The 16,165-nt window shown below is 41.0% G+C and overlaps 3 protein-coding genes across 3 annotated transcripts; 1 reads left to right on the top strand and 2 right to left on the bottom strand.

Annotated features, from left to right (window-relative positions):
- The first annotated feature begins 1,579 nt into the window (after window positions 1–1,579).
- On the top strand, window positions 1,580–4,181 carry LOC116214163. The gene is made up of 5 exons (XM_031549491.1): window positions 1,580–1,989; window positions 2,076–2,203; window positions 2,763–2,875; window positions 3,628–3,813; window positions 3,943–4,181. The coding sequence occupies exons 1-5, from the start codon at window positions 1,664–1,666 to the stop codon at window positions 3,970–3,972; spliced, it is 783 nt and encodes a 260-aa protein (XP_031405351.1). The 5' UTR covers window positions 1,580–1,663; the 3' UTR covers window positions 3,973–4,181.
- A 202-nt stretch (window positions 4,182–4,383) lies between these two features.
- Window positions 4,384–8,985, bottom strand: LOC116214162 (amino acid transporter AVT6A-like). Its single transcript, XM_031549490.1, has 5 exons — window positions 8,392–8,985; window positions 7,757–7,909; window positions 6,848–7,051; window positions 6,095–6,560; window positions 4,384–5,972 (listed from the first exon to the last, which is right to left on the bottom strand). The coding sequence occupies exons 1-5, from the start codon at window positions 8,777–8,779 to the stop codon at window positions 5,840–5,842; spliced, it is 1,344 nt and encodes a 447-aa protein (XP_031405350.1). The 5' UTR covers window positions 8,780–8,985; the 3' UTR covers window positions 4,384–5,839.
- A 6,460-nt stretch (window positions 8,986–15,445) lies between these two features.
- On the bottom strand, window positions 15,446–16,165 carry LOC116214522. The gene has a single exon (XM_031549919.1). It carries the CDS (start codon window positions 16,163–16,165, stop codon window positions 15,446–15,448), a length of 720 nt encoding a protein of 239 aa, XP_031405779.1.

Here is a 16,165-nt window from a genome sequence, read left to right as displayed (position 1 = left end):
AGATTTTTCCCTGCTATGGGTTCTTCTTCGTGATCTTATAGCCCTCTTCTCACTTATTGTGCTCTTTCCACTTATCGAGTGGAATACTTATTCTTGTTCATCCCTTTATCAAATTAGAATTTCCTATCTCTATTATACCTCTATATTTCTTTGATCAAGTGAGGATTTTCATCTATGTTTCTTCTCTAATCTCCAGTGAGGATTATGCCGTCTCAAGAGGATGTTGCTTAACTTCTTTCATCAATGAATTTGTGGGGCGCAGTTAATGGTCACACCATCGAAGGATCATCATTTCCATGCTTGTTCAAGCTCAACACGATTTTCAATACTGTCTCGCTTGCATGGAGAAATAGATAAAAGAATCAAATCATAGATATTGTATTGATATCGAGAATATTGTCCATGATTTGATATATGATCTTGAAAGATTTAGGGGATTACCATTTTCCAAATTTCTATAGAAGTCAAACTCAATATTTTTTATTTTGTATTTTTGAACGCTTAATATGTTATTGTGTACATGCACACGATAAGTCCGAGGAAATCACATAGTTGTTGAGCGACGGTTACAAGGGAATTTCCCATATTGGTTGGGCTGGTTTTGGCTTTGCGCTTGTGGTTATAGAAATAGCTGCAGTCTATTCGATCCAAATTTTGGTTTATTTTTCATCTAATTTTTTAAATATAATAAGTTCAAAAAAAAAATGTTCCGTAGGTTACACCGTCTAATGTAAAAATATTTACTTGAAAATCTAGAATATTAGTGGCAAAAAAAAGTATATATATATATATATATATTATATTATATTGTTACTACGTCGGACAATATATATATATATATATACATGAAAAATAAAAAAGTGAACACAGTGAGAGGTTCTCATTTGAAAATTGAAAACTCGAAAAAAAATTACGTGGACAATTTGGAAAGTCAAAAATTCAAATAATATTATATAAATAACCACATTTAATTAGATATTCATATTATAATATAGAAATTCAAAAATTCATGATTTAATAAATGCTAATAATATATAATCGAAGAAAACTAAAAAATTGGACTACAAATATAGTGATTGAGTACATGTTCTGCAACTTATAGTATTTTATAATATAAAGATCTTAGAATATACTTTAGTTTTATCCAAAATATATTATAAATTATTTTTTAAAAATAAAAAATATTTTTATTTACTAAAAATATTTATAAAGAATATAAAAATTAAGAAAATTTCATTAGGCCATTTAGGCATGCTGAGACTATTAAGTCAGCACATCGCAGCTCTACTATCATAAATTAACTCTTCAAATACGGCTCGTGATCAATCCTGCATATCGACATATCAGAGACAAATGCTAGAAAAATCTCTAATGTGACAGACTCCGAATATTTCTGCTGGTTTCTAAAGGAAGAATTTTACGTTGTGTCATCGTGTTATGCAAAATTCAAAACAATAATAAAATTATCGAAAAAAGAAAAAGAAGAATTCCGAGAAAAAAAAAATTTAGTGGGTAATTTCGGCTGGGAGGTACTACCGAATTTTCAAGATCATCAATCAGAGCATCAAATTGAAAAATAAAATCAGTGGGAAGGGAAGGGAGAGAGGCAGACACAACCCGACCGACTGAGAAGAGGCCCCATAGAAATCAAAACCAAAGGACAATGCTTGTGCTTGGCCAAGCTCCCCCCGGCGGGGCTCTCTCGTCCACAAAATGCTGCTCTCCCCTCACCTCCGCCGCCCCCAGCCCTTCCCTCTTCTCCAACCGCCGTCCCAAATTCTTCTCCCGGAGAGGCGGAGGCGGAGCACCTTCTTCGAGGAAGGCCTCCCTCGCCCTCGCTAAAGCAGACGACGCCGTCGATTCCTCCACCCCCGCTGCCATCCCGCCTCCTCCTCCGCCTTTCGAGTTGGTGGGGCAGGAGGACGTTCCTCTGGAGGGCGTTATCCAGTTCGAGAAGCCCCGCACCTCTTCGCCTGTAGACAAATGGGGGTATGCTCGAGCTTCGAGGATTCGAATTTTTATCTTTTCCTTTGCTATTTTGAACTAACTTCAGCTCTTTTTCGATGATTTATTAGTCGGATTGCATTGCTTGCGGGTGGAGACGTGCTGGCCCTTCTTTTCTTCTCGGCGATTGGGAGATTCAGCCATGGCTTCCCTGTTTTCGACGTTGAAACTTTACGAACAGCCGACCCTTTTGTTGCTGGTATTGTCGAATTCTCCTTCCACCGGATTACCGATTCATAAATTCAGTTGGTGCTGTCAGTGAATAAGTTTAGTTGACATGCTTTTACTATCAAGTAGGCAATTTGCTCTTCTCCCCCCCCCACAACCGATAAGTTGATTCCTAAGTCCTGCAGTTGCTCTATTTAGATATTGTCTGCTGTTGCATTGACATTGGATTACTATTATTTACTCTCAGAATGTGTAAGTCATAAGATGTCATGCAGAATTTTGTGTTCAGTAAAAAGCGGGAGGGTGCCATAATTTTGAAAATTGAACTCACGTGAAATGGGAAAGTCGATGAAACAACAGAAGCTCAAACGAGCATAGTCTGTAAAAGAATATAGGGAAACTGGATTGGACCACTGGAATGTTGCATCAGAAGTGGAATACCTTGAAGGTCGTTGGCTGTTTTCCAAAGATCTCGAGTAAACAGACTCGTCATTGGTGGTTTCCCTTTCTAATGCTCTTGCTTAGGTTGAGATTTTGTTCGGCTTCTTGCACCGTAATATCATTTAAGCTGAAATTTTGTTTGGAAAAAGGGTGGTTTTTGGGTGCTTACTTCTTGGGTGGTTACTCGGAGGATGGTCGTGGCTTGAATGGTCTATCCAAGGGAGTTCTTTCTGTCGCCAAGTCCTGGGCCGTGGGTATTCCTGTGAGTTCATCGCTTCCTTCTCCTTGCTCTTTGCCTAGGTTGGTTAACAATTTGTAGTAAATTCTAGTGATGAGTTGCTCAATTTATGGTGTTTTTATCCTATGAGCATGTTGATAAGGTTGTAATAGTTCTCTGTAGTAATTGGAAATAATTAGAACTCTCACATTAAATGGAGTCGATCCTTTTCTAATTTGGTATGGCAGCATATTCTCGAATTATCCTGGAACTAACCTATCAAAGCCTGAATTATGCTGTAAGAAACATAGTAGATTGTTCTTGAATGTCCTCTCCACTCGTCAGCCAATTACTCTTCAATGTGATTTATAAAAACAAAATTTTCTAAGATACGTTGTCTGCAGCCTATCTTGTAGTCTCTGAGCCATCTAATTTTCTGATTCTCGATCATGATTCATGAGATGTCAACGATTCATAGTTGTCTCCACTCTCCAGTTTGGCATTTATACTTGTCAGTTTTCTAATTCGTCTTTTTCCTCAAATCACTAGTAATATAATAATTCCACACTTCCCGGAAGATGTCATTGGAAAGTTATCAAGCAATCTTCTATAAAGATATCATAGCTCTTGTCAGACATTCACCTGGCTCGGGTCTCATTTATCCGTATCTTTTTCTCCACTTTCCTGCTTTTTTTTGGGTGCACTTGTAATTGGTTTCGCCATCAGTTAATCTACTCATAGATTCCATCAGAGCATGATAAACTGAACACTACTAATGTGGTAACTTTCTTGAACAGCTGGGTATAACGATAAGAGCTGTGCTTTCGGGCCACATCCCTCCTTACACCTTCATCCTCGTTACGATGGGAAGCACCGCTGTTCTACTTATTGGCGGGAGAGCATTGTTATATAGCGTCCTCCCCAATGATCAGAGCAAGAAGAACGATGTATATCGGCGAGGTAGCCCATTTGAACTATTTGAGGTACGCCATGAAGACTTGAGTTTCACCTTAAGCTAGCCAATTAATTCCGTGAATGACTGAATTGAAGAAGCTTAACTTGTGCTAATGATTGCTCAACGTGATTCTGATTTGAACTATCTTATGTTGCAGTTACTGACATCTCTAGTACGGAGGTGGTAATAACCATCATCCATGACTTGCTTGTGAGAACATCTTCTGGCAGTTGCTGCAACTTTGTAATATTCATTTGTATGTATTTGTCTACAACTTTTTAGGGGGAAGAGTAAATCTATACGTACAATGTATTTGTAGCAATTTTGAAGCCCGATAAGCTAACGGAATGAAGGAACTTAAACAGTATCCCGCTGACATCCGTGGGATTTTGATCATTCTTATTGTTCTTTGATATCCCTAACAAAAGCAACATTTGGGCTGCGTTTGGTTCTCTATAATGAAATTGATAGAGAATAGAATGGACAATGATTATAATTGACAGGAATATAATATAAATTCTGATAAAATTTATTTTGTTTGGTTAGACGGAATAGAAAAATGATGAAAATCGGGAATATAATGTAAACAAGATAAAAAGACATAAATACTCTTCTTTTAAAATATATTAAAATATTATATTAAATAGAATTAAAAAAAAAAAAGAAAATGCACTGTTCATCTTCTTCAACATGAAGAAGACGAACTGTACACAGCTCCCCCACCGCCTAGATCGTTCGCAAACGGGGTCAAGGTCGACCTCTTGCTACCCAGCCTCAGCCCCAGCCCATCGACCTGTCACGTCCACCTCCACCTGATCCCCCGCGGCGTCTTCCTCTTCGGAGCCACTCGACGAGAACCTCTTCTCCGACCTCACACTCGTCACTCCTCCCCCCAGGCTTGCCCGAGAACTGCCACGAAGAGCCATTCGGGTTTTCACGAAAATGCCCTCTACACGAATGCTCTGCACCATGAAGAGCCGTTTGGACCTTCGCCATTACTCCTTCATACCTCAGCCAGTTCCTTCCTTCTCGGGTTTCCATACGACAAATGGCACAATCTTCCTAGCTAGGAAACATTATTCTAATCTAATCTCATATCAAGGGAAACAAAAGGAAACGAAGAAAAGAAGAGAATTAACAGTTGCTTTCTTCACCGCTGTGCCTTTTTTGGCATTTTGGCTCAACAAAAGTTTAGCTCGAAAGCATCAGCCAAGCTCCTCGTAATTCCAGTAATTCCATGGAGAGACTGTTCTCTTTCTCAGGGTTGTTGGGGTTTTAGTGTTCTTTTCTTTGATGGGTAGCTGCGAATTTGCTGCTGCTGCTTGAGCTATGTCCAGATCGAAGAATTTCATGCATAATCTACTCAAGCCTTTTCAAGTTCAGCTCCGGGAGAGGTGAATTTCAAGACCCAGCTTGCTTTTGTACTTTGTCTGATCAAAGAACTCTTCGGAATGGCTAATGGAGAAGTGGATGGCATGAGATTGTAATAAGTGAAGAAACTTGAGGGAATTTTCGGCTTTTCACGCATTTTCCGGATGTAGATTAGCCATTCCGGACGTTCGAGGGAGGCACCCATATTCCTGATGCAAGCCGGATAACTATTCCGACACGGAATAGCTATTCCGCATTCCTATGAATCAAACGTCGGAATGAGTATTCCGTACGGAATAGATATTCCATTCCCGATCGATTCCTGCGAATCAAACATGTCCTTATTTCTCTCCCCTGTCAACAGCTTCTATGTTGGTAATTCTAAAGATAAATAGCTTTTACAGTAAAAAAAAAAAACATCTTTGCTCGCTCACATCGATGCCATCGAGACTGCTAAGAAATACAAGCTTCAGAGAGAGATAATTGAGGGCCTCACGAGCGTTGCGGTTGCTACTGAGTGGTGGTACAAGTCCAAGTGTGATCGTGTAAAAAATGTAATCATATTCTTGTTAATGGAGATGTTAAGTCCAACCGAAGATCCATGTACTTCCGTCTCTGTGTTGAAAACAGGAAACATTGTCCTGAGCAAACGCCGAACGAATCATACTTCCCCTTGCATGGAATCATGATCCGTTGTTGAGGCTAAACATGCTGCTAATTTCACTCGACATGGCCACCGTGCTTGATATTAAGGCCAGCAAGATCATCACCCATGAGACCAGCTTGTCCTTGTTGGTTGCTATCCCATGAGGGTCCCTGCGATAGCAAGAGAAAGTTCATGAGTCGACAGGAAGTTATATTAGACGCCATTCATTTGTTACAATTTGAAACACTGCATCTGCAAAGGTTTCGCAAATGACATTGAAGTGGAAACTTACTTAAGTGCGACTGCAGCAGGAAAGATAAATCCGACTGAGACAGCCGCTGTGGCCCCAGTAAATTCGAAGACATCCCAAATGCTGGGCATGAAGTTCGCTCCAAGGAAGATTAGACCCATCAAGGATGCCGTCAGAGAATAAAATCTCCGGTTGTCAAATGCAATGGGCTTGGAATACGGGAAGAGAAGGCCGTCAAGGTTGAGGCGGAGGGAGAAAAACACTATAGGGAATACGAGCATCAGGTGAACCCCGTAGCTTGCTCTGACCAAGTCATTGAGAGCTAAGCTGTATGGAATTCTCAGATCACCGTCGAAATTTGCTAGCACATCATCCATGGTCTCGTCCCCAAAGAGAAGAAATCCAAATAAGCTGGTTGCGACGTAGACAGATGTGCAGAGCACGAGAGATATGTGGACTATGGACCTCATTCTCGCAGGTTCTGCTAGTTCATTCTCAATAGGGTGTACTGCAAGGTGCGATCGAAACAAAATATAAAAGTCACATAACGATGAAAAAGATCAAGTTGAAACCGCATGACACAAGTAAAATTCTCTCAATGATGACGCTGCAACCATCTCATTTCATTTTCGAGTTCTCAGCCTATTCAAGGAGGAAGATAAAAGGGAAATCAAAATGTTCTAATCCATTCCACGTAGAGCTATATAGGAGAAAATGTCTCAGATATTTTGTGAATAATAGTGCTCACTGGTCAATTAGAAGTTAATACAGAAAGAAAGGACTATGAAAACTTACCGTTGGGATGGCAGATGTACGCAGTAACTAGTACTGGGATGGTTGTGAAAAGCCTCCAAAATGCGCTCACACCATCGAGTTTGGGCATTAAACGCGGCATTGCCACGCTCCCATTTGCTAACTTAGCTATTGCTATTCCTGCCGTGATTGCTACAAACACAATGGCCAACCCAACTGACACCGCCGATGTGTATCTCAGTGAATCTGCCACCAAAAAAACAAGCGGATCAGTAAAGATTTAGATATGAAGTACGTGCACACTAAATGCACGTATTGTCAAGAAAGCATTGCAGGAAGAGACTCCAAACACAGTACTCAAATCTCACAGAAAGCTCGGAACTGAATTTGAGTCGGCCTCTCCCAATTATATATTTTCTCCATTCACAAGACTCGAACTTGAGACTTGCTCAAGGGGAAGAGGTGCCAAACCACCCGAATCAACCCATTCTCACATTGGGTATGAGCAAATAACCATTGCAATGGCTAAAATACAGACAATGATCTGATTTCTACTAAAATGATGAAACTATACTATCCTTCCCACCGAAATGAATTCTCACTAGAACGAAAGATCTTCTTGTGCATAGAATTTTTCGAAGCTCTCTCTCAGAACAAAACTGGAAGCTTTAAACCTTTTTTTTTTTTTTTTGCAATTCAATTATATTGCAGTCTTTATAATTTTCTCGGAATCAACCGAGCCTATTCAATTACATTTATCCATTACATTGACTGTTGCAGCAACTGGTCCATGACGAAGGTAAGGAACATGATCGATCAAAAGCATGGACTTCGCTTCAGGAAGTGCTCCGAATTTAGCTCTCTTATTAGTTATTTTACTCCAAGATTTCTAATTCTATAGACTGATCGACCAGCTTGTTCTTGGAAGTCAAAGGAATGGCGTAGACTTACCAACTTGCCTGAAAGAAATGAGAGGAGTAAAGACGAAGAGAGTCGTGCAGAGCATCAAGAAAGCGCGTGAGGTCCACCAGTGCTGACCCAACCATTCCTCGATCAGCCCCGAATGATGAACCTTGCTTGACCCCGACCCCGATAACACGTCGCCTGCAATTTTATTCACAAATTCATAATTTAAACAATTTTTTTTCCTTAATGAATCATAGCATAAAGTTTTCTCCATATGAATTCTCTCATTATTCAAAAGACTCGAATCCAAGCGTCAAACCACTCGAATTAACCCACGTCGATCGGTATAGTATAAACAGCTTGGATTATGCATGAATCGGAGAAAGAATGTTTGATTTCTGATTTACTATAAAAAGAAAGAAAGCTGTAATTAAAGTCAAAATGAAGGATGACAACTGCGTTGACTGGTCAAGGGCTTATGACGGAGCTTAGAAGTTAAACCCGTAGCTTAAACGTTACCAGGACTTCAGTATATCGCCACTCGATTTGGAGACAAACGAATTAGATATTTCCAGCTACTTCGTGATTCACGGAAGACAAACGTTTCTGACAATGCAAATGGATTGGACTTCGAAATCATAAGATGATCATTAAGTCGGGAAAAGAGATTCAGTGCGAACCTATGATGATCATGTAAACAACGAGCAAGCCGAGATTATTGACGACGATGCAGACCTGGAGCAGGTACCTCCCCCGGACGCCGAAGGAGTCAGCCACGAGGCCAGAGTAAGTGTTGGACCTCGAAGCTCGGCTGAACTTCAGAATCGTCTCGATCGAGGAGTTCGTGAGAACGGCACCGAGGACAATCATGATGAGGCCTGGTACAAGGCCTAATTGCTTCAGAGTAGCCGGCAGGGCCATGATCCCCGCGCCGATGATGGTGGTGGAGAGGTTGAACACGGCGCCACAGTATGATGCATCACCGCCGCCACCGCTGTGCCCGTGAGGGAGGAGGGGGCTCCTCGGACTCCTCCTGCATTTCCGCTCCGACGACGGCATCATCCCCATCGTCTCTCTGTCCCACACCAAAACGGCGGTTATGGCTTGTGAGAGAGAGAGAGAGAGAGGGGAGGCGGGAACGGTTTCTGCAGGTGGAAATGAATGAAATGGAAGCTGTTGCGGGAACGTTAGATATCGTAACTATATGGCTGAAGATGGCCCCTGGGTAAGCCTCACGTCCACGACAAAATACCAAAACGCCCTCGATCGTCCAGCTTGTCTGCAATCGGAGGAGGAGAGGATAGACGTGGGACATCTACCCATCGACACATATACCACAATGAAAAGCACAAGTGGAGAGAGTTCGGGAAAGGCGTGTGGTGCGATCAGTTGTACGGTGCAATTAGTTTTTTAACCGTCGGTTAATCAATATATTATTTATTTATTCATTAATAATTGCAATATAATGGTTCAAAAAATAATTGTATAAAAAAGTAATTGCACCATAGAATTCATCGTAGAGTTCTGAATTATACCCTTCGATCGGATGACTATCACCAAAGATTTTATTAATACGTAGGTGAAGATCAAAATCCAGTGACTATCCGGCAATCGAAGGGTGACCCGATGCCGGCAATAGTTTTGATAGGTAGTGATTGGTAATACCCAAGATAACGATAGTTAGGACAATCAGTAATTGCTTATGTCCGAATACGGCGATTTCGGTATTTACAATATACAAATTAGTCTAAACTTGTTTTTCTCCTTAAGCGTCGTGTATGTATCCTTTTATGTTCTGCATGTAAGCTACAGCCCCTTCATATCTAATCCGATATAGCCTGCGCCAAACTTTGGGTATGACATTAATTTTCCTATCCTTACGAGTGACCATACGTAGCCACAGAAGTCATACACGCCGTGTCGCGATTGACAACCGATAAGAGTTTACGGAATCATATACTTATTATGCTTTATAGTCAGAAACTAGTTTACACAATCATATACTTAATTATACGCAGATTAAACATTGCTGTATGTTTCTATTACGCCGAGCTGGATATAGCAAATGCATGAGATACGTTTCGCGTGTTTATCCAGCTTATCCTTTTCTTTTCTTTTCTTTTTTAAAATTGTAGAAGCAGTGTTATCCGGGAAAAAGGGAAAAAGGAAAAAATAAATTGGGAATTCTAACGCTGCGTTTGATTTGTAAATAATATTTTAAAATCAGATTTTGATTTTAAAAAAGAGTGGTATAAATGGTTATGTATGGGGTCCACTCTTTGACTTTGTATGAGTTATGTGATTTTGATTTTAAAAAAGAGTTGTATAAGTGAGACTCACCTTTTGATTTTATATAAATTATTATTTTTTATTGTGAATAAAATTTTATTTTATTATTGATAAAATTAAATTAAAATAAAATTTTAAAATTCAACTTTGGATCCAAATAGAGCAGGACCAGGCCCATAAAAGTGGGGGACTGTTCTGCTCTCATCAGTGCCGGACTCGATGCAGTCGGCCCAATAAAGCCTTTTAGCGTCCCCACCCCCCAACCCCAATATGACCCCTACGCTTTTACAATAAAGTTTGGGAGAAAATCACAAAGGAGGTTCGAAAAGCTCCCCCCTTCTCGTTGATCGACTCCGAAGAATTTTATTTTGACTCAATCAGTATTAAAATATCTATTCCGTCATGTGTACAGTTTCAGTTTAGACAGCAACTGAGTATTGATAGGTGATGACGTGGAACGTAATGGCTGTTAATTATGAAATGACGTATCTTATGTGTCATTTTCTTTTTATTATTTCAATAAATAGGTTGGAGAATCCCGGTGCCTTCTCCCCCAAGTAGGGGGCTAAAGACCTCATCCATGGACACCACCTTATCCGAGGTCACTGACATCCTCAGCGGTGGCTGGCAACCTCGAATAGGGGGTAATGACCATTGACAAGACTTCACTTCTTCACAGTTCTTTACAGTATCTTTATTTAATAATAAAAAAAGAATACAAGAATCTAGTCAGGATAAGGGGGTTTTGGGGGCGGGGGTCTCGCCAACAACTCCACCCCCAAGGATGAGGTCACCGGCGAACCCCCAACCATAAACCACCTAGTCCAACAAGGGCTGGATTTTCTTATCTTAATTTAAATTTATATTTTTCTACATATAAAATCTTTTGTATGATTCTTCACGAATACCTTGTACCTATTTACTGAAATCTGAAAAATATTTTACGGCGTTGATAATGCTCATGTTATCATCCATTGACACTTAGTCATAGTTTGGATTGAAGTGCGTAATGAACAAGACATTATAAGACTAATTTTAGTCAAAATGAAACTCCGCCATAATTTAGCCAAAATGAAACTCGATAGATAAAATGGCAAACTTTTATAACCTTCCCCATAGATTTCCTTAAAGTTTGTTTAGTATCCATTTGCATCTCATAGTTTCGTTTTTTGAGAAATCGAATTTGATGCGCTTATTCCCACATGCAATATTGCAGGAAGACTTTTGAGCCCTCTTCAGCTAGAGAAAGAATCTCACGCTTGCATTATATGTGGGCGTAAAATGGTGCGTATCAGATCGCTAATTATGCGCTAGGGATAATCTCTAAAACTTCATATGTACCTTTTCTATCATTATCAAACATTACGTTATTATTGTTAAAACATTATGTGAGAGTATATGCCCCTGCATCACATCTCGTTATCTCCACAATTCAAATTTACACTCGGCTTCCTCGTTCACGAGCCACATACACGCATATACATCCGATGACACTGGAAGAAGATACATAAGAAGTAACTCAAATAAATAAAATGCATCACTGATAGTATCTATACAATATATTAAAGTGTGGAGCTTCTTTTTGTATTTCTTCACATTCGACTTCCAAAAATATCCTTCTAACTCATATAAAATTACACAAATATCCTTACCTTTGGATAAAAAAGGCTCATACCCATATATTAAGATTTTTTAGGTACAATTATATTTTTATATTTTTGTGCCCCTTGACTCGAGCATGCTCCCATTCAGTATTCATTTAGATATTACACCCCTTACTTCTCTTAATCTTCTGTCCCACCATGCCCCCATAATAATTTCTACCACAATCATTAGTATTTGCAAGATAAAATTAAGTGGAAATTAATGATTTATGGAAAAACAGAGTTTATAAAAACAGACAGATATAATTGTTATTTCAAAAGAAAAATATATCTGATTATTAAATTATTTTCAAGGAAAACTTAATAAAATTTTAAATTTGTCGTCATATATATTCTAATTTAATCAATAAGTATAATAAAAAAAGGAACTCCTTAGATTATCTTCGCACTTGGGACTCCCAATTGTGTTAATGAAATCTAATCTAAAATTTGTAACGGAAAAAAATATAATCTAAAATTAAGAAAATATAAGATTTCTTATTTTCTAAATGATCTCCCATTAATTCTTCTCCCATTAATATTTCTTTTGTTTCTTTGAGGAGCGACTAATTGCGACTCTTGAAAAACGTTTCGCTTTGTTGCATCCCTTCACCCCCAATAGTAGTTGCTATTTGTTTTCCTCGACATTCCTTCATCCGCCGCCATCTGAAATCAGAAAAACCACGCTCTGTTCTGCACATTGATCCTCTCTGTTCCATCCACCGGTGTAGCATTCTGATCTCCGCCCACGTAGTTTGCCATCCTTTGTCCAACCAAAAACATTGTCGAGTCCCACGACCACAACAGTCGAAACAATGCACCCTAGACTGTGTACCCTCGCACCGGCATTCTCCGGCATCATTTCAAATGAGCACTGTGTTGCCTGCCTCTAGGCTCTAGCGGTCTGTTACAAATTGATGGAATGCATACATCCCCTTCTTCTTATTCTTCTTCTTCCTGCTCACTACGGACTTATGATTGAAGGTTACAGATGCCCTCATATGCGCTCGTCTCTTTTGAGTAAAGTTCCATGATCACCTACGAGAAGTTCCCGGTTGACTCTCCATGTAAGTTTTCCTCATTTAAATCCCCGTGCAAAAAAGCGTTATTGACGTCCATTTGATGGATCTGCCACTTCTTAGCTACTGCAACTGTCAATAAACACAGCACAGTTACTAGTTTGGCTACTGGCGCAAAAGTCTCGTGATAGTCTATTCCCTTCACCTGCGTGAAGCCCTTCGCAACTAGTCGCGCCTTATAACGTTCGACACTTCCGTCGGCCTTGCGCTTTACCTTATATACCCACTTGCATCCGATGGGACGTTTGCCAGGGGGGAGCCGCTCAATTGTCCAAGTGTTATTCAACTCAAGAGCGTGAATTTCTTCCGCCATCGCCGTTCTCCATCTTTGATCTTGTACGGCCTCTCGATAAGATGTGGGCTCGCTGTCAGAGTCAATAGCAGCTAGAAATACTCTGTGATGTTTAGAGATACTCGAATAATCGATAAATCTCTCAATAGGATAGGACATACCTGAGGATTGCGAGGCCGTGGATGGACTAGGAGAGGGGGTCTCGTGGCGAGCAGTGTGGACAATGAAGTCTTTCAAGTGCTTAGGAAGACTGGGAACTCGTTCTGATCGTCGCAAAACAACTTCTATTGAGGCATTACCCATATTCTCATTGGATTCAACATCATTCGGAGACAAATCCGGAGGATCTGAATTAGAAATTTCAGCCAATTTTCCAAGATCATCTAGGTCGCCTTCCTTTCCCATTTCAATTTTCTCAGGCCTGCTCCCCCTTTTTCCTGAATTCTGGCCCACGTGTTTCTCCATTTGGACATCTCCAATAACCCGTAGACTTGGCCCAGGCCTGCTACTGCAATTGGGCCCTTTTCCATCCGTTGGGCTTGTCCCCTGCTGCTTTGGTCCATATCCTGCTGGACCACGATCATTTCTTTTAGGCCGACTTGCTCTGGGCTCATAATCAGCCCAATTGTCCAGACTTCTTTCTGGTGATGACCCGTCCACAAATAAAGGACTTTCTTTCTTCGACTGACTTCGTCCTTCATTCTCTTCCGCAAAAGGAAAAATTGTTTCGCAAAATCTAACATCTCTTGACACTAACATTTGCCTGCTCTTCAAATCATAAAGTCTCCAACCCTTCTTTCCATGGGTATAGCCAATAAAAATGCATTTCCGTGACCTTGGTTCGAATTTATCCTTGGTCCGGGAATGAGCATAACATAACGACCCAAAGACTCGCAAATTTGAGTAATTAGGTGGCTTGTCGAAAAGTACCTCATGTGGACTTTTGTTGTCGAGCAGAGGCGTCGGTGTGACATTTTTCAAATGGACCGCCGTCGAGACACACTCCCCCCAAAATCGTGTTGGTAATGAAGCCTGAAACATTAATGCTCGAGCAACATTAAGAATATGTCGATGCTTTCTCTCAACCCGGCCATTCTGCTGTGGTGTATCCGTACATGATGTATGGTGTATAATTCCATGTGAAGAAAAAAAATCTTGTAGCTCCCTTGACAAAAATTCCATCCCATTATCACTTCTCAAGACTTTAATCGTGCGATCAAATTGATTCTTAATCATGTTATAGAAATCAACGATAAATCGCCGAGCTTCAGATTTTTCTCGCAGCAAATATAACCACACACCTCGACTAAAATCGTCAATAATAGTCAGGAAATAATAAGCCCTACAACTGGCTTTAACTTTATATGGCCCCCACAAGTCGCAATGAATTAACTGGAATGGATACTCAGCTTTATTCTTACTCAAATAAAATTGTGAGCGTGTTTGCTTCGCTCTCAGGCATACATCACATTCCTTATTACTTCTATCTTCAAAAGTCATATCAATACCGTTTAATTTTATTGTGCGGGACGGATGACCAAGTCTCTGATGCCAGATGTCCGAGGATCCCTCCAAAACTGCCTGACATGTTTGCGTTGCGATGGCCACTCACCTTAGATAATAGACCCCCCCTCGAAGTTCACGCACTCCAAGCGTCTTCCTCGAGGTATGGTCATGAATTACACATAAATTGGAGCAGAAAGTCACATAACAATTCATCTCCTCCCGATAATTGGGCAATGGAAATAAGATTGCAATTGAAAGTGAGCACGTAAAGCACATTAGTGATCTCAATAGAATTTGCAATCGTCACTCTTCCTATTCGAGTGGCTTGTATCACGCCCCCATTAGGTATATAAACTGGTGCACTTCCCTTAATCGGAAATGATGTCAAGAAATTCTCAAGGCACCCCGTCATGTGCCTCGATGCTCCTGTGTCCAAAATCCATTCATTGTGCAAAATGGCAAAATTAAATTCATTACCAACTAGCCGATTAGGATCCGTGGCATCGGGTGCAAGGATGGTCAATAATTTCTGAAACTGTTCATCGGGAAGGGCCTCCAATTGTTCGGCCCGTGACCTGTTCTGCTGCCCGGCCTGTACCACGTTTGCCCGGTTTGGGCCTCGTTGGTGTTGGGCTTTTCCTCACGACCCACCGAACTGTCTCGGCTGTCCTGGTCCAGTTCCTCTCCCTGCGATGGGCTTGGACTTTGAATGCCAAGTTGGATACCCAATCAAGGCCCAGCAGGAATTCTTGAAGTGGCCCAACTTCCCACAGTTTGTACAAGTGGGCCTTTTGTCCATCTTCTCCATTGCAATCGGCATCTCCAGATTGCCGAACAGGGGTTTATTTCGTTCCCCTGTTTCCCCTTTCGCGAAGAACACCGCTGCTTTAGGGACGGAGTCGCGAGCCCGTGTGACCACCTTCTGTCATTCCTCGTTGGCGACCAAGTTGTAGACTTTGTTCAAGCTCGGCATTGGCTCGATACCAAGGATTGTGCTCCGGATCGTGTTGAATTCACTGGTCAGTCCCATAAGGAACTGATACGATTTCTCCATCTCTCGCTGTCCCGTGATCATCGCTCTTGCTCCGCAACTACAACTGGGATGTTCGAGGTAAAATTCCAACTCGTCCCACAGCAGCTTCAACTTCTTGTAATAGTCTCGAACGCTTAATTCTTCCTGTTTCAAGAGAGCAATTTCAGTTTTAATTTGAAAAACCCTCGTTTGATTACCCTTGGAGTATCTCTCCTTGAGGTCGTTCCAGAGGCTTTTTGCGTCCACAGCGTATGCAACTGTAGCCTGGAGGTGTTCTTCCATGGTGTTGAATATCCATGCTATCAGTGTGGAGTTGCATCTCTCCCACCATTCTCTCAAAAATTCACCTTCTCCCGGTTTCTCGAGAGAGTCATCAATAAACGGCAACTTGTTCCTTGCCCGGAGAGCGATTAACATGGCCCGTGACCATGTCAGGTAATTGTCTCCGTTGAGTTTACACGCAATAATTTGCGCACCCGTGCTATCTGCCGATGTGAGTCGATAAACTGGGGGGATCTCCATTCCTCTTCTTGAGCTATCCTCTGCCTGTTTTCCCTTTGATGAGCCAGTCCCTTCTCTTGGGCTCCTCTCATCCTCACGCACATATGACAT

Source organism: Punica granatum, chromosome 7 (genome assembly GCF_007655135.1).
Source record: "Punica granatum isolate Tunisia-2019 chromosome 7, ASM765513v2, whole genome shotgun sequence".
Classification (NCBI taxonomy): domain Eukaryota; kingdom Viridiplantae; phylum Streptophyta; class Magnoliopsida; order Myrtales; family Lythraceae; genus Punica; species Punica granatum.
The sequence above is the reverse complement of the archived record's forward strand: the minus strand, read 5'-3'. Positions and strand labels throughout refer to the sequence as shown.